We start from the raw sequence: 24923 nt of genomic DNA, 5'->3' as shown, positions 1-24923 counted from the left end.
CCCGATTTTGGCAAGAATCGGGGGAGCCTAGGCTTTCTCCAGTTACGCTAGCAATTTGCCTGGGATAGAAGTAGGACAAATCTACTACTTTAACCCCAGGGGCCCCCTTATTTTTTATTCGAGTGCAGATGGAAGGCACTACTCTGGGGTCTTGAAAGTTTATTATTATGCAATCCCCCTCCTGGGTTTTCTTTCCCTGCCCTACCCAGCCTACTGTGGGAGAGGTGTGGCGCCGCGGCCAGGGCGACTGACGCTGGAATCTGGGGACCACGGTTCGATCCCCGGCTCCGGCGGCAGGTTAGCCCAGCACCATGTGACTCTGGGCAATAGCTCGCTTAATCTTCCCGACGGCCCCCCAGCGCCTAGAGACCCTTACGGGTGATTGTGCGCTTTACAAATGTGGACTTTACTTTACTTTACTCTACGGACACTTAGAATAATCCCATCCACACCCAACGGAATTGGCTTATTTGACTTTAGCCAGTGGATGCACTTATTCTTGAGGGATTGGTGATTTTCCAACTGGCCTTCCTTTAGTGTGGGAACATTTACCAGAACTGCAACAAAAGGTTGGCAGTCTGGCGGGAGGTTTATTGGAGGAGTCCGACGTACTGGATTCCTAGGAGCCGGTACAGAGGTAGTTGTAGGTGTAGGTTGGGAGGCGGGTCTAGAGATTTTCCCTATTGCTAGTCCCTGAACTTTGTCACATGAGCCTAATGTTTGAATATTTTTTGATTTGCCACTGGTTGTCTGGGGCTGTTTTTGTGGCAGTGGTTTGGGCTTAATTGAGGCAACCTCTGAATGCGCTGGTGGCCCCTTAAGATTCGACCCTACTTTAAGAGGGGGAGAAGTTTTGGGAACTGAGGTTTGTGATCTATTAGTATCAACCTTGTTTAGATTTTTTGAGGGCTTAGGGACTCTCTGTGGTGGTAAAGAAACTGTTGGGGGCTCACTCTCCATCAGACCCATGTCAGGGTTTTCACTCACTCTGACTAGTTGTTTAAATGTGGATTTGAGTGAGTAAAACCCATCGAGGGTCGATTGCTCTAATTTACCTATTCTGGACCCCAGGCTCTTGACTTGTGTTAGGAGGGGCATCAAGAGCCTATTTACCCTCTCTAGGATATTTTCAATAGTTACAGGGTCAGGGAGGTTAGAGGCATTAACTGTGGTATCGTTAGTAAGTGGCCCCTTAGGGGAGGCCACTACAACCCCTTCTGCCTCATCTTTATTCCCCATAGTCGTGCCCCTTACATTTTTCACGCCAAAACCCAGGGGCTTTATTGTTTTTTGGTAAAGTGTCGCCTGACTCACCAGTCTACCCTTTTTACGATGTCTTGTCTTTTTACTTTTGATCCTCTTATCCTGTCTAGTTTCGGGAATCTGGCCACTTGAGGGCACCCCATCTGAGACCCCGTCTGTTATTATAATAATGGGGGTGGGCGAAATTGGCAATAAAGACTGACTAATTGCTTCGTTTAGGGGTTTAGGTGATAGAGGTGGAGATGGAATACTAGGACCAACCTCCGCCTCAATACCACTAGGAAGAAGCGTGGCCAGATGTTCCAACCTGTCTATATCTTGCCCTATTTCAAGCAGGTGGGGAGGGTCTGTAGAATCACCAAGAAATCCTGCAGTAGGGGCAAGTTGAACCCGCTCACAGGCCGGGGTAAGCGCTTGTGCAGCAGCCCCCAATGATGAGCGTCTTGAAGGGAGGTAGATCTCGGATAGGCGCCGCTCTGACATAGCGATCTCCTTTTCTATTACAGCCGCCACCCTGGTAATAAAACGATCCATTGTTCCTATAACAGGGCTCCCTGCAATAGCTCCTCTGTCACCTTCACTCCTGAGGGGTCTTCCTGAGCGGGTAGACATGGAAGTAGAGAACACCAAGGGCCGCAACGACCGTTTGTAGACACTGCTGGTAAAGGGAAAAGGGACGTGGCCCGGCCCAGCCTTGACAGCCCCTGACTGCCACAGACTGCCCGCCCTTTGCTCGGGCTTCGCTCGGCGTCCCGCTGAGCGTCTAGCAGAGCGTAAAGTAAGCACGTTGCGTGCAGGGGGCGTGTCTGGTGGTGGGCGCGTCCGCTAGCACACCTGTGGAAGCAGGGACTCCTGGACCTCCGAGTCCCTGCTAGAACGCCAGCCCACTGTGATCCGCAAGCGCCTCAAGGAGCCCAGCGGTTTGGTCGGAGCTCTATCACCTCCCGAAGCCTCGAAGCGGCACCCGCGGAGCGGGTGCGGCGAGAGGTGGCGGCAACAACACAGGAGCAAGTCCCAAGGTCGAGGGGACGGCAGCAAACTCCACAACTCCCAGGTGAATCCCAAAGCGGAAAGGAGACACGCGCCTTTTCTCGCTGTTCCAGCGGGTGGCGTGTCTGGTGGTGGGCGCGTCCGCTAGCGCACCTGTGGAAGCAGGGACTCCTGGACCTCCGAGTCCCTGCTAGAACGCCAGGCCACTGTGATCCGCAAGCGCCTCCGTCTACGTTATCAATCACCATCAAGGTAGAGCTGCTAACACAGCCATTCTTAATTAAAATTATATGCCCTCCTATGGCTCTCCCAAAATGGGCTGCAGGTTTTGCTTCCACACTATTTATAGTGAACCGGTAAAGGAACACTTTTTCTGTCGCCCATGTCTCTTGCTACAGGCAAATATCTTGATTGGCTATATATGCCATCCAGTCCAGAGCAACTAATATTGGTCCCAAGCCGGCTATATTCCAGGATAATAGTTTAAGAAAGGGTGAGGTATTGTTCTGTCTAGTCAACCCATTTCCAAGCAAGGCAGCTAATATCTCTACTTGGTCAAGGTTCCCTGTAAAGTTGGTACTATTAACATCATAATACTTACACCTAGTGTCTATAAGATTCTTACCCAAATCACAAGGGGATAGTATTGTTGAGGTTGCATCAATATGGCCCTGAATCCCAACTGGGATTATTGAATCAATAAACCCCACCAGATGGTGAGCCACACTCCAGTCGTTTTCCACCTTCTCACAGAAAAAATTAACAACTTTATTTGATTTTCCCCTCCTACAGTTTGAAGATCAGGACAACCTTGGATGTCTCTCTGCTCTTGATAGGACAAGAATAGGAGACTTTCCTTATTTCATAAGCGTCTCACATTCTTGCCAAGAGTTCTCCTCCCGGACCTCACGATCTCTAATACACACTATGCTTTTCAATAGCAATGAGATCATGTGAACGCACATGCAAAGAAAGAATATTGTAATGCAAGCAAAACTTTCACGTTAAAGGTTAAAAATTAAAGATCAACGGCCATATGTAGGTAATTGCCAAATACCGAATTCTTAATCCCGAATTTTACCGATTCGGTATTAAGAATTCGGTATTTGTGATGTAGGTAAATATTCGGTAAAACATACCAAATCTTTAATATTCCTTATACCTACCCATTCATTCCTATGGGCTTGGAGGCCCATAGGAATGAATGTCAAGACATTCGGTATTACTGATTCGGTATTACCAAATCGGTAATACCAGGAGGTATTTCAAGGGTGCCAGGGTGTCCAAAGGACACCCTATTGCACCCCTGAAATGCGCATGTGTGCACATGTGGCACACGTATGCCCTAAGGGTATGGATGTGTGGCACATGGCACTTTTAAAAAAGCAAAAATGTGCTTTTTTAAAGGAATTCGGTAATTACCACCAACTTGAAGTTGGTGGTAATTAACAAATTCCTAAGGCCCAAAAGCTCTCCTAAAAGTGCTTCCTACATTGCATTTAAGGAATCGGTATTACCGATTCCTTAAATGCAAGGCCAATTAGGAATCGGTATTAAGGAATCGGTATTTACGGATTCCTTAATACCGAATCTTTCCCTACATCACGAATGTCTAAATACTGGTCGGTAACAGTAAAATTTACAGAATTTCACCCTTATCGACCCGTATTTGGGCCACCCACATCAGGCCCCAAATCTGTAAGGCCCTTGGTTAAGCTAACTTAATGAGACAGTCAATGTGTACTTTCGAGAGCATGATTAGACATGAAAATGTGAAGACAGAACAAATGCAAAACATTAATATATGAATACATAAGAAATACAATTTCAGTAAACGCATTATAACTCGAAATACACAAATATAAGTGTGAACAACAACTACATTTTGTAACATAATGCAATGAAGACATTAGAGCACATGCTTACATGAATACTTACTTTGTATAGTGAATGCACTCCAGCAGTATGTTTTGAGCTTCACTATACATCAGAACGGTTAAGTCACACAGTAGATATGTTGTGCTAATACATGTAAATATCGCTCTTCTGTGACATGTAGGGGTGAGCTTAAATTGTATGTTTCCAGTCCCCCTCTGATGGTGAATTTAGCCATCACAATCAAGATATACATCTTATCACATGGACCAGTTAAAACCTTGTAGTGATCATCATTTATTTTTTAGACTCCTCCAGATGTTTTTTGTCATCATAGTATCTACACCGGCTCTCCCCTAATGCTACATTCGCTCTCTTCCTTTTTGCTCCCTGCATTGCTTCCATACACTTGTACCCCTTAGAAATCACCACTCGGAATATCACACAAAGGGCAATTATTACTAGGGGTTCTCAAGATGGTGTCCAAAATTCCACCCCCCCAAGGTTTCCAAGCCATTTGCTCAGTGAAGCAAATCTGTTCCCAGTAGCTTCCGAAGCACCTATCGCTTCAACTCTCCCTCCAAACTGGAAATATTCTTCATATAATTCTGCAAATCCTTACCCTTTTCCAGAATGTAGGTGCAGCAGAATGACAAGGTTCAATAAGTTGTTCTCGTCCTTCAAGGTGGGAGGGGTGAGAGGGAATACTCTTGTGTACTTAGTGCGGAGTTATAAGCGGGAGACGGTGAGGAGTGATAGTGAAGGGGGGGAAGTATTTACACTATTCACAAGGTTCGGCAGGACGGAGGTCATTCTACCCTTCAGGCTTCTCCCGCCTCCCGACCCAGCCACTGAACCGTTCCCGTACCTGGGTCAGCCATGCTCCTCCTGGAGCATGGCTGGGCGGAGCGCGTCCCCGGTGGCCTCCTGGCTTCTGCGGCCGTTCTGCTCTCTCTCCTCCTCTCAGGCTGGTTGTTTTCTCTGGCGGTCTTGGCTCTCCTCCGCAATCTTCGGTTCTCTCTTCCACGTTCTCCCTCGGCTCTTCCGCATCTCTGGTGTCCGTGCGCACCCACCGCTGATGGTCGTCCTCCCTTATTGGTCTCCAGGCTACGACATCATCCCGCGGGGAGGGGCTTCCCACCTACATATCGCAGTTAAAGGGGCCAGTGTCTTTTCCGAAGAGGCTAGGTCCAGGAGTCGATAGCCAGTCGTCCTGTTGAGGGGAAAGCATAGGGGAAATGATGTCATGTGGTTCCCACCAGTCACCCGACAATCCCGAGGTGTCCCCGTTGGCATCGTGACAGCATCCTTTCCACAAATAAAATAAACCCCAGGAATTGCAGGATCAATTCCATCCAGAAATAATTCCCAATTTTCTCAAACTTCAAATGTGTAGACAGATCCACCCTGTCCAACAAATAGAATGTCATATTCATGCTTGTCAGTCTGCACACACAATTTCTATTTATGATGCCGATCTAAGAGTAACGCAGATTGAGTTCCTACTGCATGATGATCAATCTCTTCTTTAGTCTACTAAGGTACCCTAGTTAGATTTGTTGCTTTAACATTTACCTCTCTCCTTCTATCTTCCACCAGGTCTAAATGTTTCTTCTCAATATCAGTCATTATGCAGGTCAAATTATTTTTATGAGCATAAACGATATCTAGTGCTATGGTAGGTGTAAAATACCCTTCAGTTGTGTTTTGGCATAAGAATGTCTATTCAAGTTTTTAAACAAGAGAACTTCTGAAAAGACTCAATCATAATTTAAAAAATAATATTGGAACAGACGCTGTCCATAGAAAAGGCTCAGCAAAAAACTACAAGAGACATAATACGTTAAAGGCATGTGGTGACAGGTTATACCTTCTGCAACTGATGCGGGTAGCTGCATGCAGACATAACAGTGTCTCGCATTCATGGTGTGAACATATTTATTAAGCAATTTAGTATAAGTGTTTAAATAGTACTTTCCTCTAGATAAATCTACATGTAGCTCTTTGTAATCAAAAAAGTCCAGTTACTATCTACAGACTGTGATGTTTTAGGAACTAGGGATCAAGTCTCTACTGACCTAGATGTAGGTGAATATAATCCTACACAATAAACTATTAGTACTATAACTATGACAACTAATGTGTCTGCTATTATGTACCTACATCTCCTGGGGTTAGGTTAATTTCCATTCCTTTTCTAGAATCAGAACTTTGCATCGAATACAGCAGCAGCAGCGTCTTCTTTTGTGATTTCCACCTGTGCAAATTGCAAAACAAAGTTCACATGAATGTGGCAACATTTATTTACAAAATCTTTGTTAGACTTCCTTAGCCCTACTCAGTGTTCTTCTAAATGAAACAATTTTTCTCCTTCAGCAGACACGGACCTAGTTACTCTTCTTGTTTTTTCTACAAATCTATATTAATGTCTCTGATAGAGGCACAGTTCATATTCATGGATAATCACATCCTGAATGAAATGTCTCAGTCTAATTGATGGTTAAGCAGGCTCAAAATACAGTTAGATCAGAATGTTCAGTTCAAGTAATCAGGTGAAAAGTACATCCGAAAGGGTATTTTAGCTCTTTTTGATCTCCTATGTGCAAGTCCTTCACCTTCTCTGTCACTCAAATCAGCATCCTCAGTATCCTCCCGAAAAGTTGGAAGCCCTCATTCATCTGACAGATTCAGTCTCAAGCTTTCTTACTTTCTCAGCCAGTGTTCTCCAGCGGCTACTCGTGGTTCTACAACAATAGGCCCTACATGAGTGTCAGGATCTGTCTCAGTCACCACCACAGGACTAGACTTTCCTGTTTCAGCTCCAACAGTCGACTCATCAAGACCCCGCTCAAGTCAAACAAGTGTTGTCTCAGGTTCTTCTTGGTCCCCTACAGTGACACTAACCTGTTCTTGTGATCTCTGAACCACCTCTGGCACTTCTGGGAGATGGCTTTTACATCACCAAAGGGACACAGAACTCTACGAGTGTGCACAGAATGCACCCAGGTGGGGACACCACCACATTTCACAGCAGTTGAGGTAACTAGGATCACCTGAAAAGGGTGGGGTTCCAGAAAACTCTTGCTCACATGTTTCTTTACCAAGACCTAGTCACCGGGACTAAGGTCATAGCACTGCTCCTGGTGAGGCGGGCTGTGCCTGCTTCAGCCTGGTCAGAATGCACAATGTCAACCAGTCCTTTACAGTAAACAAGAACAATGTCATCTGTGATGTTCACAAGCGCATTTGCAGATACAGCTGGCAGTCTCATTGCTCTGCCCATGTTCAGATCAGGAATGTTGCGTAGACTCATCAACACAAGAACCAAAGCATCAGGCCACTTTAAGGACGTGGAAGCACAGACTTTTGCTAGTATGGATTTCGGCATGCCATTAACCTGTTCTACTAGACCTGAGGCCTCAGGCCAATAGCTATAATGAAGTCTCTGGTCCACTTGCAAAGCTGCACACAACATTCTCAGGATCTCATTGTTGAAGTGTGCCCCTCATTCTGACTCTAGAGAAGTTGGTAACCCGAAACAAGGTGTTAACTCCCTCAACAATAGTTTAGCTACTGTGAGAATGTCATTCCTCTTAGACTGGTAATCTTCAACCCATTGTTAAAAGATACACACAATAACCAGGACGTAGCTCAGCCCATTGCCCACAGGCCTCTCAATAAAGCCCAACTGCATCCTGTTGAATGGACCACCTAATTTTCCTATGTGGCTCAGTGTTACTGCGGTTCTCTTTCCTACATTCATCTGTTGACACACAACACATCTATGGCACAATGGTTCAGCCATCAATCTGAATTGGGGATTATACGATACCTGCCTAAACAAGCATATCATGGAATCCCTTCCTTCATGAGCAGGACAGTGACATTGTATAGCCATTTGTGTTAAAAGACAATTTGGCAACAAAGGTCTCCCATTTCCTAAAACCGAAATGTAATCATCTTTCTTGACACAACCTGCTCTGATCTGACTTTGCTGTTGTGCCGCTTGCACCTCTTCCTGAAGCCTCTGAACATCCTCTGACATATCAGCAGTTGCTAACAAAAGATTGTAATTGATCTCATCAGTTTCCTCATTCATATATTCTCCATTAAAGTTACAGGCATTATGGGCACAATACTTGACAACCTCGTCAGCATACCTGTTTCCCACTGTCTCATAATCATCTCCCTTACAGTGTGCAGTGCATTTCACAACCGCGACTTGGCAGACATTTACAACACTTCAAGATGTTTCCTCATTTGCTTACTATTTTTAGATGGGGGACTTTAAAGAGATCATAAATCTCCATTGGGACCATGACTGTCTGAAGTCATACAGGACACCATAACCATATTGACATCCAGTGAAAATTGTCACCTTCAAATGGTCTGAAACACAGCATGCTCTGGTAAGAGCAATCAATTCAGCCACTTTTGCGGAGATTACTCCTTGAAGCTAGGAACCTTCAATTACTCCTGAAACTGAACCGACTGCATAAGCAGCTCTTAAATTTCATACATGGTCTCACAAACACAAGCAATCCACAAACATAGTCGAATTCCGGTAGTGGCTCATCTTTTATTTCTGGTCTGGGCTTGTTGCATAGTTCAGTGACATCGGGACAGTCATGCTTTACTTTACCATCATCATTGCCATACTGTGAAAGGGGCTTCAAAGTAGCAGGATTAAAGAAGTGCAATGCTTCAGTGTGACATTCTCAGCCATAAGTATGATTTGCTCAGACTTGGTAAGTTGACTGTGCGTTTAGTGCTGTGTGTGTGTTCTGGCCAACAATATGTCAACAGAATGGGGAACAAAGGCATTAAATAGATCACCGATAACAATCTTTTTACACCCATCTAAGCTGACACATGTGGCCAACAAAGATTGGAGACATCTGGGCAGTGCTGCAGCTACTAGGTCAAGTGTAGCAGAGAAATATTGGAGAGGTCTGCAGGCACCGACATGCATTTGTCAACACTGAGAGAGCACAGCCATTTCTATCACTGCAGGAAAGGGCAAAATATTTATTGTAATCAGCTATTCCCAGTGCCGGTGCTCAACAGAAACTTTCTCTCATCTCTAGGAAGACAACCAATCAATCTTTATTACAGGGTACTATATCCGAGACATCCTTGTGTGTCACCCTCTCTAAAGGCTTAGCTACTGGGTTGGGTATCAACTGCCTACAGTAGCCTACCATTCCCAGAAACATCCTGACTTCTCACTCACTGTATTGGTGGGGGGTTCAGTTGCATAGTCGCCAAGATGCTCCTTTCTTACTGGGATATCAGGGGTATGGGACTTCATTTGGACAAAATTACTACTTACTTACATACCTCATGTCCATTCTCAGCCAAATGGTTCAATAGGGCAATAGTATCAATTTTACAAGCTTCTAGTGTATTTTACGCAACCAACAGGTGGTCAATGTATTGCACTAGGAAGGAGTTACAGGGCATGATGAAGGATCCCAGATTTTTTTAAGGATCTGTTTGAATACTCCTTATACCCTTGTGAGAAAAAGCGCCATGCCAAAATACATTTGCCAAATTAAAATGCAAAGAAAAACCGACTGTCCTCATGAAACGGTATTGAGAAGAAAGCCTGGCAAAGGTGTATGACAGTGAACCACTCAAAGAATCCAAAATAAAACCACAGATGGATTCGGTATCACAGGGCAACAAGGAGCAACTATAGCATTAATCTTTCTGGAATCCTGAACAATATGGTACTTGCCGCTAGGCTTCTGTAAGCCCATTATGGGTGAATTACATGAACTCCCCATAATCTCCTTTAAAATGCCTTGTTGGATCATTGACTCAAACACCGGAGTAATCGCAGCAATAGTTTCAGGGGTCAGAATATATTGCGCGGTTCTTGGGTATTCAACATTGGGCATTATTTGCATGCAGACAGGCTCTACTCCTTTGATGAGTCTCTGAGATCTGGGGGTAACCTTTCACTTGTCTTCATAGCAATCAGTTCAATTGCTGTAATTTGACTGACCAACTTAAAGGCTACATCCTCATCGTAGGTCTGGAACTCCACACCCTTTGGTGTGGAGTATATGGAGCAATTTGATTGCAGAAGTCACGTCCAAACAGATTACCAGGTACCTCGAATCACATACCATGAATTGGTGAGCCTCCTCAAATAACCCTATTTTAACTGGCATTTCCCTGTTATGGGGCTTGCCGTTTGCATATTTGCGATTCTTACGACTTGGATTCTTTTTCCTGAGATGGGTAGATTTTGAACCTCTACTATGTTAACAATAAATCGTGTATCAACAGTATCGATAACAAATTGTACGGGGTGGCCATTCACCTCACTGTCTACGAATAGACCACTCTGGTCTAGATACAAGACTGTGCCAAGCCTCCCTCCTCAGGCACTGTCAGGCGGAATGGTCAGAGCCATAGTTCCTAACGGTATCAAACATGAGATACTGTTGGAACGGGTCATGGTTCTGGAAGGCATTCTGATTCTCATTTGGAACTTGGTTATTTAATCTGGGGCAATTTGCATTTTGCTGTGGCATCAGGGCTGTGGAACTTGCATCGCTTGGTGCATACTGAACTTCTACCTTCTTGGTCTCCATGAGTTTTGTGACTACACAGGGCCATTACTCTGGGGCTGTACTAATCCTGACTTGTGAATCTGATTAACAGGATTAAGAAGATGACATTCCCACTTCCAATGCCCCAAGTTATTACAAGAGTGACAAGGGTTTGTTTTCTTCAAAGTAGCTGCATCAATCCCAGTACTTGGATCAATCATAACACCATGACCTCTACCTTGTGATCGGAATCCATCTCCACTTTGCATCACAGGAACTCCCTGCTGATACACTTGTTGCCTAGGAACAACATTTCCTACAAAAGGCTGATTCTGACTGCCTCTCCGAGCACCTTTCATTTGTGCAACCATCAATTTCTCTTTCAATTTATTTAGCTTCACTTCTATTTCATCATTACAATACATTGCATACTTCAAGTTCTTATCAACCAATGTATTCTGCCAACAAATCAAATGCTGCTGAATCATCATACTCATTTCAGGTCTTAATCTTGTCACAAACCATGACAAAAAATGTCCCATATCTTTAGGCTCAAGAGTCTATCCCACTGTACTGCTTGAATACAAGCAACAATCTCTCATAATAAACATGAATAGATTATTTGGGCTCTTGGGTCGTCCTGTCAATCTTCAGCCAGTCAATGTCTTTGGGAGATACCTTTCATTTAAAAAATATCACATGCTGATTCTTTTTCATCACCAAGGGTGATGGGCCTTTAATCAGTGGATTTTTCATTTGCTACTTTTCGGGCCATTCTGTGGCAATTACACATTATGCCCATAAAGCACTTGGAACAACAATATCAGACAAAATATTCAAATCAATCCACAAGACATTCACTAGAGTCACTATCACTGACCTCACTCATATTGTATAGTTCTTTTAGCTTTCCCTCTTTCCCTTTCCATTTCTTCTCCTTCCCTTTCTCAGAATCTTCACTTGTTACTGCCTGGGCACCTTCTTTCTCAGTGATCATGTGCCATTGGTTAAGCGAAAAGCATGTGTGAAGCCCTATATCTATCGTCTTATAGTGACCTAGGTTATCTTCAGGTGGTGCCTCTTCTAGCTTTCTAACAGATATTGTCACATTTCCCCTAATTAGATCTTGTATGGCCCTAAAACAATTCGTTTTTCAACACTATTTGTCAGCAATCGCAATTTGAAATTGCTTGCACACTAGCCTCAGCCTTGCACATTAGCCTCAGTTTCCTGACAGGGGGTTGTGCTCCTTGCAGGACTACACGCCCTGGTGGGACTCAGTGTCCCAGGGTACACAGCTAACAATTGCAAGGGAGGAGGCGTGCCCATCGCGCTACAAAGCGCATGCTCGACCCCCACGGTGCGGGACGCACTTACTCAAGTCTCAGTTTCCTGACAGGAGGTTGTGCTCTTTGTCACGGAGCGCTTTTTAACTTCTTCCCCTACCTGTTTATGCGATATTCTCCCACAGTCTGACGCCGGTGCAACCCTTCTTGCTGGACTACACGACCTGGTGGGACTCGATGTCCCAGGGTAGAACGCTGACAATTGCCTGCAGCTGCGAAGGTGGAGGTTTGCCCATCTTGCTACAAAGTGCAGCCTCGACCCACCCGGCGCGGGTCACGCACGGATGAAGCCCAGACCAAGGGCGGGCCCGTCTTAGCCCGTCCGAGCCTGGAGGAGGCTGGGCTGGGCCAGGGCTCTTGGTTTTGATTCTCAGGGTACCGTGACGATTACGGTATCTACACGAATAGCAGTTAAATAGTAATTGTAATTGTGTTTATTACCCAGCTCTAGCAGCAGTTGTTTAATACTTTGGGAAAGTATGGGTAAAAGGAAGGAGACATGTGCATCGTCAGGGGTGGGCATTGTGGGGACGCTAGATGCATTTTTACCTAGGGCAGAGTGAGTTTTGAACCATGAAATCCAGCTGACCAAAAAGAAACTCTCCCTTGATACTTTTGCTACGCAAAAGCGCTTTTCAATGGGCCCTTTAAGCTTGGCCAAATCCCCTGTACCCCCTTTGAGGAACTGACGAACATTTGCATATTGGCTCTGGGAGACTGATTACGCCTGGGGTTATGGGAGAGCAGATACCATTGTTGACAGGCTGTGACTCTGCTAATATGGGAGAATCTATTAGTGCTACTCCTGTAACAGCACCAGAAGTGCCACTGCCGATGGTTATGTCTCTAGAGCCCTCAGCCGTTATTGCTCCCATTGCGCCACCAATAATACCCGAGCCCGGAGTTAATGTGGTCTCAACCAGGCCGACTATATTAGCTAACAACAAACCGTTGGCAAAAAAGAGTAGGGGAGGTGCCTTGCAAAAGTGTAAACAGAAGCCGAAGTAAAAATCAAAGGATCAGCCCTTCAAACCGCAAACCCCTGATTTAGTGGCTGAGGATGCCGCACAAGGTCCAGCATTGCAGCCCATGCCTAACAAGAGCATATATACTCAGTTGGTCCCTGATTGTGACTCCGAACAATGGTAAAGGCTTGAGACACTAGTTACTGTACTATTAAAGCCCTTACTAAGCAAATTATTGTTAATTGTGAAGAAATTGTCACAAATTGAAAGGTTAAATAGATTACCCCCTAATGCTAGAAAATGTTATTGTGAACTAGTAGACCCTGTAGTAGCTGACGATTCTGATACTCTAGTGATATACGCAATAAGTGGTCCCTCAAAGGAACAACCCATTATACCGGGTTCTAGTCCCGGTGCATATAATTCTGTTTCAAGTGTAAATAAGGGGAAACAGGGTTGGAACGTAAACCCAAAACCCAATTCACGGATAAACCCAACAGCTAAAACAACAGGAGAGGGTTCAAGTACTGGACTACCACCGCAGGTGGGGCAGAGGAGGGCTGATGCTGCACATAGTGGGGGAGTTCCAAGGCAATCCCACGATGCGTATCATCCATTAATCCTCCCTGAGGCATCATCCCTGCTTGTATTAATATTAGGAAATATCCCTCCATTGCGAGAGGATCAGGCAGAATCAACTGCCCAATTGTTGAATAAGTCTTTGCATTGGCTTACCCACCAAGTAAATACAGGAGATATTCTGGGGGACTCGCTCGCTAGGCAACTTATAATGGCTAGAAGAGTAGAGTGTTTGGGACCAGGTCAGAAAACGCTGGCGGGAGATTGCGTGGTTTTAAACTTTAATAACCGCTTTAATCATAGATTTCTTGTAGATTAAAGGAGTTGGACTACAGGGGGTGGCACCAAAATTAGAGCATTTCCTTATGCATTCTTCTTTAACCCAATCCGTGCTGCCGTCGGCCATTGGCCGACGGCAGTACTACCTCCCTAGTGCTGCCGTTGGCCAACAGCCGACGCAGCCCTGCCCACCCTTTAGAACGCCAGCACCGCGGCAGAAAAACTGCTGCGGTTAAGGCGTTAAACCATCATATATATTGAATCCCAAAGTTGGCGGAATGAGTGCACACGCGATGGATAGTGCCGCAAAACATGACACATTGGGTAATTTTGGATACATGGGAGTAATATTAGAGAATAGGTTTTCTTCCCTTAGTGGCTTAGGCCAGTGTGATTGACGAATTCTCCCAACAACCTGCTCCCGAGAGTAATACTGGGATAATCGTGCCCCATATTGTACAATCGAATAAGAAAGAAAGAAATGATCAACTCTGTGAGCAGACTGGTGTTATAGAAATGACAAAACCAATCACACCTGCATTATTATTCTATTTGTCCTGGAATATTGCAGGGCTGCAGTTTAAGATAGAATCAATGGACTGGCAGGAACTAATTGAGCAGAATGAGATTTGTGTATTTCAGGAGACCTGGTCTACCAAACCAATAGATCGGTTAGGATACCTACATTTTTATAAACCACCAATGCAAGGGCAAAAGGGCAGACGGTCAGGGGGTCTAACCATATGGGTCAAGCAGAATTTGCCTTTTAGGATATGTACGACCACGATTGACAGCCCAGATATTATGACCATCTGTCTAAAGGCTAATTCCAACACACGCATAATTATTGTTAATGTTTATGCACTGGGTCTTAGTGGCGGTAGACAGTCTAACACAGTTGACATCTTAGACGACTTTGGGGGGGGGAATTGACCGGTGTCCCAAGCCTAATTATTGCAGGGGATTTTAATACTACCTTTCAACCCCTTGATAATGAAGATATTAAATTGACCGATGAGGAAGACATGTTATGGAGTGTTTCCATCCTAGAGCTGCCACCAATAAAACGGTGGACGGCGGCAACTCTTCAAATGAAAGCATTGTGTATGGAGAGGGGGCTTAGAACTATAAATGGTCGCTCACCCACTGACAAACAGGGAGCCGACACATTTAATAATGGTGTAAACTCAAGCCGAATTGACTATATACTTCTCAATCTGGAATATTGGTTCTTAATTAATGATATGAAGATTCTGGAGAGAGATGAAAGTGACCATAATCCTCTTTTACTAAATATGTAAACCATGGGTATAGCCCAACCACCAATCACGGTCCAGCTATGTATTACTGGAGAGGTTCAGTTATGCAATAACATGAGATGGCTAAAATGGGACAAGATAGTGAGTAATGAGCAAGCACTCGTGGGTATAAGAACTGCAGTTTCAAAAACACTGGGAGAGCTACAAGCTATTACCAAAAAGCCCGAGCTAAACTATAGAATTACGGATCTGCATGAAGAACTATTTTGTAATCTTAGGACTTTTTTCCTAAAACCAGATAGGGGCATTAATAAACAGAAGAGCAAAAATGCCACTTGTATAATAAGAACTGTAGGGCAGCCTTTAAATTATTGGCAGTTGCTATTAAACAAAACAATTGTGGTCTAGTTAAGCTTGCCCGGAAGAAGTATAAATCAGTAATGCACTAAGCAAAAACGGACTGGGATGAGCAGAAATGGGCGGACCTTTATGAGGCAAGCAAAGGGAGGAACCAAAAGTCCTTTTGGCAAAAGGTAAAATGGGGGAGAGGGGGACAAGCACCCGTGCCCCACAACCATGTAGCACTAGAGGTGTGGGTGTGTCATTATGCATCACAATTTGCCCTAGGGGCAGAGGGTGAAAATGAGGATGTCTACACTGCACCAACCTGTGCCACTGTATTACAATTTGCAATGGGAGAAGTAGAAACAGCGCTGGGTTCGTTTGCCAGTGGTAGAGCTCCAGACCCTAATGGCGTACGGGCGACTTGTTTCAAAAGGATAGGGTTCTCTGGCTAGAGTATATACTTATATTAGCGAACGCAACTTCTAGTGGTGCACCGATTCCCACTTCCTGGAAGGGTGCCGAGATTTTACCGATATATAAAAAAGGTGATCGTTCCTGCCCAGGCAATTATCGACCAATCAGTCTCATAGATGCCATCCAAAAAAATAACAGAAGAATGGAACTCAATAGAATATTAGACTGGACTGATGATAAGAATATATTGTCTCCATTTCAGGCAGGATTTCGCATCAATGTAAGCACAGTAGATCAGGTTTTTAGGCTTGTTCTAATATATTGCCGTGTTGTTGTGCCGGCTGGTGGTACTATTTATACCGCCTTTGTGGATCTAAAATCCGCTTTTGATTTGGTGTCTCGAAATAATCTCAGGAGGGTTTGTAAGGAACTAGTTATGCCTGCAGAATTGCTATCTGTTGTGCTACACCTGTACACAGAGAATTATGCACAAGTACGTTGGAGTACCCAGGGCAATGTGACCAACCAATTCCCCGTATCTAAAGGGGGTCGGCAGGGGTGTGTTTTGGCGTCAACATTACTTTAATTGTTTATTAATAGAGTTTTAGCTTATTTCTCTACGTTCCCAACCAATGCACTATCCCTTGCAGGTGCAAGAACACCTATACTTATGTTTGCAGACAATACTCTAATTATTTCTAAAACCAGTGTGGTTTGCAGAGGGCCTTGAACAGGTTTGAGGGATTCTGTAGGGAGCATGGGCTGGAGATAAATGCTAGTAAAACCAAGTTTATGGTCCTCCACAAGCAGCGGGCCATTAAAGAAATGGTGTAGGTAATGGAGTACACCTAGATCAAACAGATGCTTTTAATTATCTGGGGATCACAATAGGGAATACACTTGGTTGGAAGCCCCAGATAGAAACTATGGCCTTAAAGCATGGTCACCTCGCTGGTGCATTGTTGAAAGAACACAAGCTGTCATTAACCCGCCCTATTTATCCACTACTCCAGATTTACAATACTAAGGTTATCACCTCTGTAACTTATGGCGCAGAGCTATGGGGTTTCGATGATCTGAGGCCACTAGCCTTGGTGCAGAACAGATTTGTGTGAAATGTAATTGGCTTACCATAATGTACCCCTTTGCAGTCAGGTTTCTATGACCTAGTGTTGTAATTTGGCAGTGATCGGAGTTAGCATTTAGCAGAAGGCATCTTGTATTCGGCAGCCATCTTGTCTGCCATGTGCTCACCATGTGCTCTGTACTTCCTTGCTGTTGTTTACTCTTGTACTCTGCAAATGGACAGATTATTTTTCGACTATGCTACTCTGCAATTGCGCAGAAAACACTGCAACTGTTCACATATGTCTTAGTCTGTAACTGTCAATGTATTTTTACAGTAATTAGCAAACTGCTAAGCTCCGCCCTACTGCTGACTGTGCATTTCTACATGTAAACCTACTCTTCTGTACTTGTACCACCTTCTTCTGAGCCCCTGTGTGGGTATAAAAGGACCATGTTCTGTCTGTTCAGTGTGCTACTTCATACACTACCGAAGGGTGTTGTGTGAATGTAGTTCCACCTCTTGATGTTAATAAAAGTACTTTGTTTTATATTTCAGTTTCCATACCAACTTCTATTCTATTGGTCTGAGGACTTTTGCAGAGAAGGGCGACCCCCTAGCACTGGTAGGCCTAGTTGAGGCTCACCACGAAACTAGGTTGCAGTAGACTGGTTGAAGTCGCCAAATTTCGTCCAATTGCGTACTGGCGTAGATTATGGACTACCCTCGAGTTATTGACACCTCATGTAAAATTAAGTGGTTGCAAAATATCAAAACAACGCTGATTGGTATGGGAGTTCAACACTTGTAGGATGACCCAGAGGGTCAACAATTCCCTTCACAAAATTAATTGAAAAGTCTATATTGGTCCACGGTGGAGAGGAACAGTCTACTTACCTAAGAGTCCACTTCCCTGACAGGCAAATTTCTAGAGTTTAAACCCCATCCTCTCTATGAGCATTTTTGAGATACCATCACCAAACCTAGGGACAGACGCCTATATTTTCAATTTCGGGTAGGTTTGTTACCTGTAAATGCATTCACATGTAAATGGCATATAGTAAATAACTGTATGTGCAAGCTGTGTTTAGAGGGTGAGGAGACATATCCATATATTTTATTTGTTAGCCCAGAGTATCGGGCATCACAGAGAAAATGGTTCCAACCACTATGTAGAAATATGGGTGTTAGGAGTAGCGCTATTGCTATGAGAATTTTATTAAACAATACTGAAGTACCGTGTGTAATAGCAGTTGCCAAATTTCTACGTTGGATGTGGCTAATTCGTGAAAAAATGTCAAAGATGAATAAGGCCGTCACAACAACGGTTAAAAGATAAAATATATAGATATGCAAATGTTAATATTTTGTTGCTAGCACCAAGTTGCATAGATGCTGGGTTGCTCTCTGTAAAATGCTGGTGATCTCTTTTTCCCTTTTTTATATATATATATATATATATATATATATCTCGACCTAATATACAATGCTGCATGAATTTGTAAATATTTGCCAATAACTCATCCCGAATAATTGTGCTTATTAATGTTTGTACTTCCTTAGGTTTTAAATTAGTTAGAAGTAGGGTCCCTTATTGGAAATTAGTTTTATGCTCTTTTTTAACCAATATGAATTTTAGTATTTTTTAATAGAACAATGCATGTTTTTATTTATTTTATATCTAATCATGTTTGTCACCCCCAAATGGCTGGGTTGCGTATTTTTATTTGCAAATGTCTTTTATGATCTTAAGTGATCGAAATAAAGATTATATGATATGATAGGAAATCTGTTCCGAACCAGGAAATAATTATTTACCCACAATTCTCTTTCGGCAACAACAGCCAATAACAGCACAGCACTCTATGTCATCGACAACCAATAAAAGCGCGTCTCCACGCCTATCAACCAATCTCAGTTTGGCATACGGTAAAGTCAATCTCATCCCTCGCAGCAGCTCGTCCTCCTTTACAATTTCACAAACTCTCTCTTCTCCATGCTAAGCACGCAACACAAAACGTAAAGCAATTTCAACAAATAACTTGTATGCTCCACTAAAGATTCAATAGTATTCAAACACAAAAGAAAGATTACGATACAGCACCTTTCAGCCTACTCTAATTCACACTCAAATGAAACCTTGACCTGCTGGGTTTCACCTAGATTAGTACAGTTTTCAGCTATGCACCAGGATTCCCTATACCAACCACACCTCACATTAATGCAAAGATAAATGTCCCTATCTCAATAATGCAGTCAACAATGTCTCATAACGAGCACCACGAAAACTTAGCAGACAATTACAATATAGTATATTCTGCACTTTTTATTACCATCCTGGATCTTAGGCCTTTTCTGCCCTGCTAATAACTTCAACTTCTCTGCATTAAGCATCAGACCGACACAGCATTCAAAACATCTCTGCAAAACACCACAAAATCTCCACAAAAACACAACAAGCTAAGCATAAGCCACTGCAATGCCCGAGCCTATTGATACTCACTTCTCTGCTGTTACAACTCTCTCCTAAACCACTAGAACTCCGTCAATCCTTCAAAATGAAATATGGGCGCATGGTCTGAGCAAATCTAAAAACGGGTATTCTAACTCCCTATTCTTCAGTACCTAACCATCCTCTTTTGCTACCAACTGGTGGAGCACTGGGCCATTCTTACCATTTCTCCTGTGGATAGACCTTTGTAGTTGTCTCACAGGTAAAAGGGAGTTAACATTAATCAAACAATTCAATCACATTGCAGCTCATTTGACCACACCATGAGGAACAGAGTTTTGACTTTGGTAGGAGCCCCCCCCCTGCAATTTGGAGGGTAGGAGCAAGTTAACCTATGTACTGCTATTACAGATGTTATGGGCCACAAAAATACTGATCACACTACACATTGGAAAAATGTTGTGATTGCTCTACAGTTCCACAGAATGTGGCAGATACTAGTGATGGAAAACATGCACATAACTTGATAGGTACAGAATCCAAGCTTTTGAATGTATGGAACCCTTTTATCGTCCATTGCATGAAACTCGAAAATGCTTGCTTTGTGCCTTTGCGCTAAAGGATCTAAAATTATTAGCATAATGAGGATGGGGAAAGAGAATCTTAGCACCACACAATATTGAAGAGCAGGAACTACAATTTTCACATGTCTCAGGGGTGTATAATAAAGTAGTTCTACTGAATAGATCGAGCTGGTGAGAGCAATTATTGAGTGGACTTCTCCCAATGCAGCGGCCAGGGGATGATGTTGAAGGGGGGAAATGGGTTATAAATGGTTATTGGTTAGTTGGTATGCTATGTCTTATTGTGAAAAAACATTTGAATACACAGAAATTGGCTTGAAAAAAATGAATAGGGTCTATGTGTGAAACATTTGAAGGAAAATTGCTTTGGGTAACTAAAGATGCAATCATTTTTTTCATTTTCTCTACAGACACTCTGCCTTATCCCTGGTATCTCCAGGAGGTGTCAGTGCCTATCGTTCCCACTGCAACATGCAAGACGTCGTACTCTGATATACTATATGACATGATATGTGCTGGATACACAGTGGGCGGAAAGGATGCTTGCCAGGTTAAGAAACCATGCCCAACTCACTCTATCTTCTTTGCTCATGCCAACAATGATTTCTTTCTCTCAGCCAATCTTATAAGATGTGTTTGATTTGCCCATGGTTACAACTGTACCAAAACCATGAACCACTGCACATATGGGGGTAAATAAACTACCCTTGGCACAGATGGAGGATTTGGCATTCAGAGAGAGAAGGGACTTCCTGCCATGATCAATTTTGCTCCTATCAGACTCTAGTTTGCAAAGATCAGGTGGCCATACAAGTTGCCTTGACTCTCCAGAGTATCTCTTCTCTTAAAACTCCACTGGCTTCCAATACGCCAGTGGATAACATTTTAAATTTGTTGTATCATTCACAAAGCGCTATTTAACCTTGGCCCTGGATATTTGGCAGAAAAATATATCCCCTATCATCCATCAAGATCTTTGAGATCCAACACTCACCATCTTCTGTCTGTCCCTAGAATTAGGAGAGTGAGATTAGGAGGAAAATCTCTATCGTACCTGAGACCAAAATGCTGGAATGAACTTCCCCTCCCTTTAAGAGAATGCTCTAATCATTTAGCCTTTAGGAAATTGCTTAAAACTATTTTGTTTTGTTTTTAATAAAAATATTCCATATTCTCCGCTGCACATTTGTATCGCTTCCACAAAAGCGCAGAGATACTCCTCGGAGTCGATTCTGGCGCTATACGAACCCTCAAATAAATAAACAAATAAAATATCTCATAAGGGTGTGCAAAATTTGCATAATTTGCATTCACATAATTACGTAAAATTTCAAGAAAATTATGGAAAATTGCGTGTAGTTACAGGAAATGCAAATCCAATATGTATCACTATATGTTGGCATAAAATGTGTCCTCGTTTCATTTTTTTAACTCAAGGTCACATTTTCCACTTAAATAATAGCAAACAAAAAAAACAGTGCCGTAAAGAACTGCTTCAATCCTTCTGGTTAATTGCGTTGTTCCCAAGCTTCTGTAATATGTTTTACCATGAATGGCAGCATAATTACACAACGTGCCATTATTTGGGGAATTTTGTGTAACAAGCATAACCCAAAATTATGCAAAAAACACCGGCATAATTTAATTCTACCGAGGCCTAGTATCTCAGCTGAGCAGTGTAGGCCTAGCCACATAGCACCTTTAAGACTGCTGGACTAAAGATACATCATTTTGCATACAAAACAACACTTTAACAAAGCCTAAGAGATATGGGTATCTAGAATAAACATAGGAACAAAAAAAGGGCTTATTGAAAAAGCAATAAAAGATCACAATTAAATACAGTAGCTAAACTGAGAAACTATGTAGCACTGAACATGTGCTGTTTGGATTCCCCAATTGATCACAAATCCTGTGTTGTCTCCTAGTTATTAGAACAATGAGGATTGCTACCCAATAACAGATCAGTCTGTGGTGATGAAAACAGGGCATTTAATTAATTACTGGTAGGTATATGTGCTTGGGCAGTCAAGGCCAGGGCTGGACTGGCTGTTGCGGTCACCGGTCGTTTCCCCGGTGGGCTGCCAGGGTGGGGGCCAGTTATGGACCCCTGCGGGGCTGTTTTTGTAGCAGAAATATTGGCTTTGGGCCCCTGTAACAAAAGCGTCATGGTGAGACGGGAGTGGTGCTTTCCATTAGCACTCTCCGGGGGCCAGCCGAGCTGTTTGCCAGGTCTGGCCGTGGTCAAGGCAACTTAGTAATGACATGAATAGGGATCAACGGATTCCTAGATTCACAAGACTCTTACACTTTATCGTAAACGTATAAATTAAGAGCCCTGTAAACTTCCAATTTAAAAGCCCAATAGCATTTCACCTCAGTATTGTACTGTCGTACAAAACACACGGCTATGGAAGCACAATGCTAGGGCTCCAATGCAGCTCCAGTAAAAGGGGGCCAGATAGGAGAATTCTCTACTCCCTGAACGTGATTTTTTAATCTTGTAGTCTATTGGAGTCTCTGTACACAGTCACTACTGACCCACATCCCTAAATACCACTGTTCACTTCTACTGCTGTATTTGAAACTTGATTTCCTTCCAAATATGGTTAACTGTGTCCTAACTTTGAGTCTACACATTCTCCTGTGTCTGCTACAGGAGCTTGTGGGAGGGCTGCATTATATCAGTAAGTCTCCCAGAAGCCTTGCTCCTGAGACCACTTATGCAAAATTGCTTTAGACATCCAACTAGCATGCAGGCTAGTGCGCTTTATGAAATTAGTCATCACGGCCCTAAACCCAGCGGTTAGTAATTGAATTTGTCTTAGCGTGAACGGCCTCTGCTCTTCAAGACTATTTTCCTCTGATAACCAAAGTGACAATTGATCATGAAAGACCTTTTTCTCTGAAGCATTGTACTGTCCCACCCGCATGGTTCTTCTTTCTCTTTTTTTTAACCTTTCTAAAAGTTTTTTTTAAATTGCTTTACTAAATGCTTTATTCATGTATTTTTCTCCTTCTTGTTTTTATTGTCCAATTGCAAAGATTTTAATTAATCACACAATAAAGATTATTTTTATTAAAATTGATTTGTATCTTTACATGATGAACTTTTAGGGTTCAGGTAGCTTTGAGCTACAAAGAATTGTTTCAGAGATCAGCTGATACTGACAATGGGAGAATGGGTTGGCAAACTGCTCTGGAGATCTGACATGCGTAAAGCAGGAGGTCAGGGTGTGGAGAATGCGAGTGACGTCCTTGCAATTAGGTGTTTGTTAAATTTGTCTAATTTGCTTTTGGATAACTATGCAAAAATTATTTGAAGAGTTACACAAAATGTAAAACTGGCATTTAGAGCTATATTTTAGTGTGAAACGTGTCTATTGTAGATGCAAAGACGCATTTTGTGCTTAAGAGAAATAGAGCAAAATCACAAGTGCCACAAACAACAGCTCCTTGCTTTCTGAAGATTGTATTGTTGCTGTGGTCTCGTGCTAAAAGTTTGCTGCAGACGTGGCATAATTTGGTGTAATAGTGTAATTTCGGGGATTTCGTGTAACAACCGTCATATAAAATTTAGAAAATGACGCTGGTGTAATGTGAATTTCACCCAACTCTAATTGTATCCCTTTCTTATTGCAGGGAGATTCGGGCGGTCCCTTGGTGTGCAAATTTACCAACGCCTGGATTCTTGTTGGAATTGTGAGCTGGGGGAGTGGATGTGCTCAGGCTAATTACCCTGGGGTCTACACCCGCGTCTCAGTCTATATCAACTGGATAACCCAAAATGCCCCGGGCATTAATGCCTCAACAGTGAATACCACGACCTATGGCGTACCTCAATCAATTACAACTCATGTTGGCTCCACTACTACAGTGGCCTCTAAGAACAACAGCTGGGTGCCACGTGCATCCTTTCTCTTCCATGTGCTACATTGTGCCCTATGGTTTGCTGCTGTGTTTTACTTCACATCATAGGTGTGCGTCACTTCAAGAGTATCTCAGACCTGCTCTGCAGAGGACCACCTTCCAAGAAACTGATTTATTTCACCAATGCACAGGCAACCGATCCCCACCTTGATGGCAGCATCTCAGAAATCTTGCTTCCCAGTAGATTGTATTAAAAAATGGCATGGGCTAACTTAATGATGAAAAAATTTCCTTATTTCATAACTTTAATTAGAACAGTTCACACTAAAGAATGTGGGAGTTGGATGAAAAATGTGTGACTATATACAAGGACCGGTAAACCCATCACCAAATGCAGAAATACCACACTTGGAAAGGTCTTTCCAGGGTAACCTCTATGCTACCTCACATCAGGGTCAGAGTAAAGATGCTACCTTGGTCTGTCAGCAGTTGTAAATACACTTGTCAGCCAGTTTTGTTTTAATGTTCACGTCTGATACAGGTTTATCACCATCTTTAACTCTACAATGGGCCCAATCACAAACAAGGAAACGGGGCTCCCATGCCCCTCGCTAGAGGGTAGTTAAAGGCAGCCACCATTGGGGTGCAGAGGGGCCCTCTCAACCCTGGACCCTGGTGCCACTGCACCTGCTGATCTAACAGTACCGTAATCCTGGATTTCTTCTTAGTTGGTTTCAAAGAGTTTCAAAGACAGAATGGAAAAGATAATAGGTTGAGAGGGAGCATACGTCAAGAGCCAACCCTCTTCCTACTTGCATGTAAAGAAAAGTTCAATGCAAATAATTAGCAAATGGTCCTCCCATCAGGCAGAAAAAAGGATTTTCTGACTTTAGTATTAACAAGGTGTTATCTATTGTTTTTATCTGGAACCACACACTTAGCGCATAATAGGACAAATTCTGACTTGCAACGCATACTATCTTTAGTAGCAACAACATTACTTGCCTGGGCCTGCTAGTCCCAGTGCCTATAAAATGAGTCCCGCGCATGGCAGCTAGAGCCCCACCACTAGT

At 43.2% G+C, this 24923-nt stretch overlaps 1 protein-coding gene across 2 annotated transcripts in view; it reads left to right on the top strand.

Moving 5' to 3' along the window:
• LOC144768711 (serine protease 27-like) overlaps positions 1-24116 on the top strand; it is a 244491-nt gene extending 220375 nt beyond the window's left edge. For both annotated transcript variants that reach the window (XM_078652581.1, XM_078652582.1), the window contains 2 exons: positions 20391-20530; positions 23623-24116. In XM_078652581.1, the coding sequence (XP_078508707.1) occupies positions 20391-20530; positions 23623-23958 (476 nt within the window). In that variant the 3' untranslated portion in view covers positions 23959-24116. The remainder of the gene's footprint in view (positions 1-20390; positions 20531-23622) is intronic.
• The last annotated feature ends 807 nt before the right edge of the window (positions 24117-24923 follow it).

The sequence above is a fragment of the Lissotriton helveticus genome, chromosome 7 (genome assembly GCF_964261635.1).
Source record: "Lissotriton helveticus chromosome 7, aLisHel1.1, whole genome shotgun sequence".
Classification (NCBI taxonomy): Eukaryota; Metazoa; Chordata; class Amphibia; order Caudata; family Salamandridae; genus Lissotriton; species Lissotriton helveticus.
This window is presented reverse-complemented; position numbering and strand designations above follow the sequence as displayed.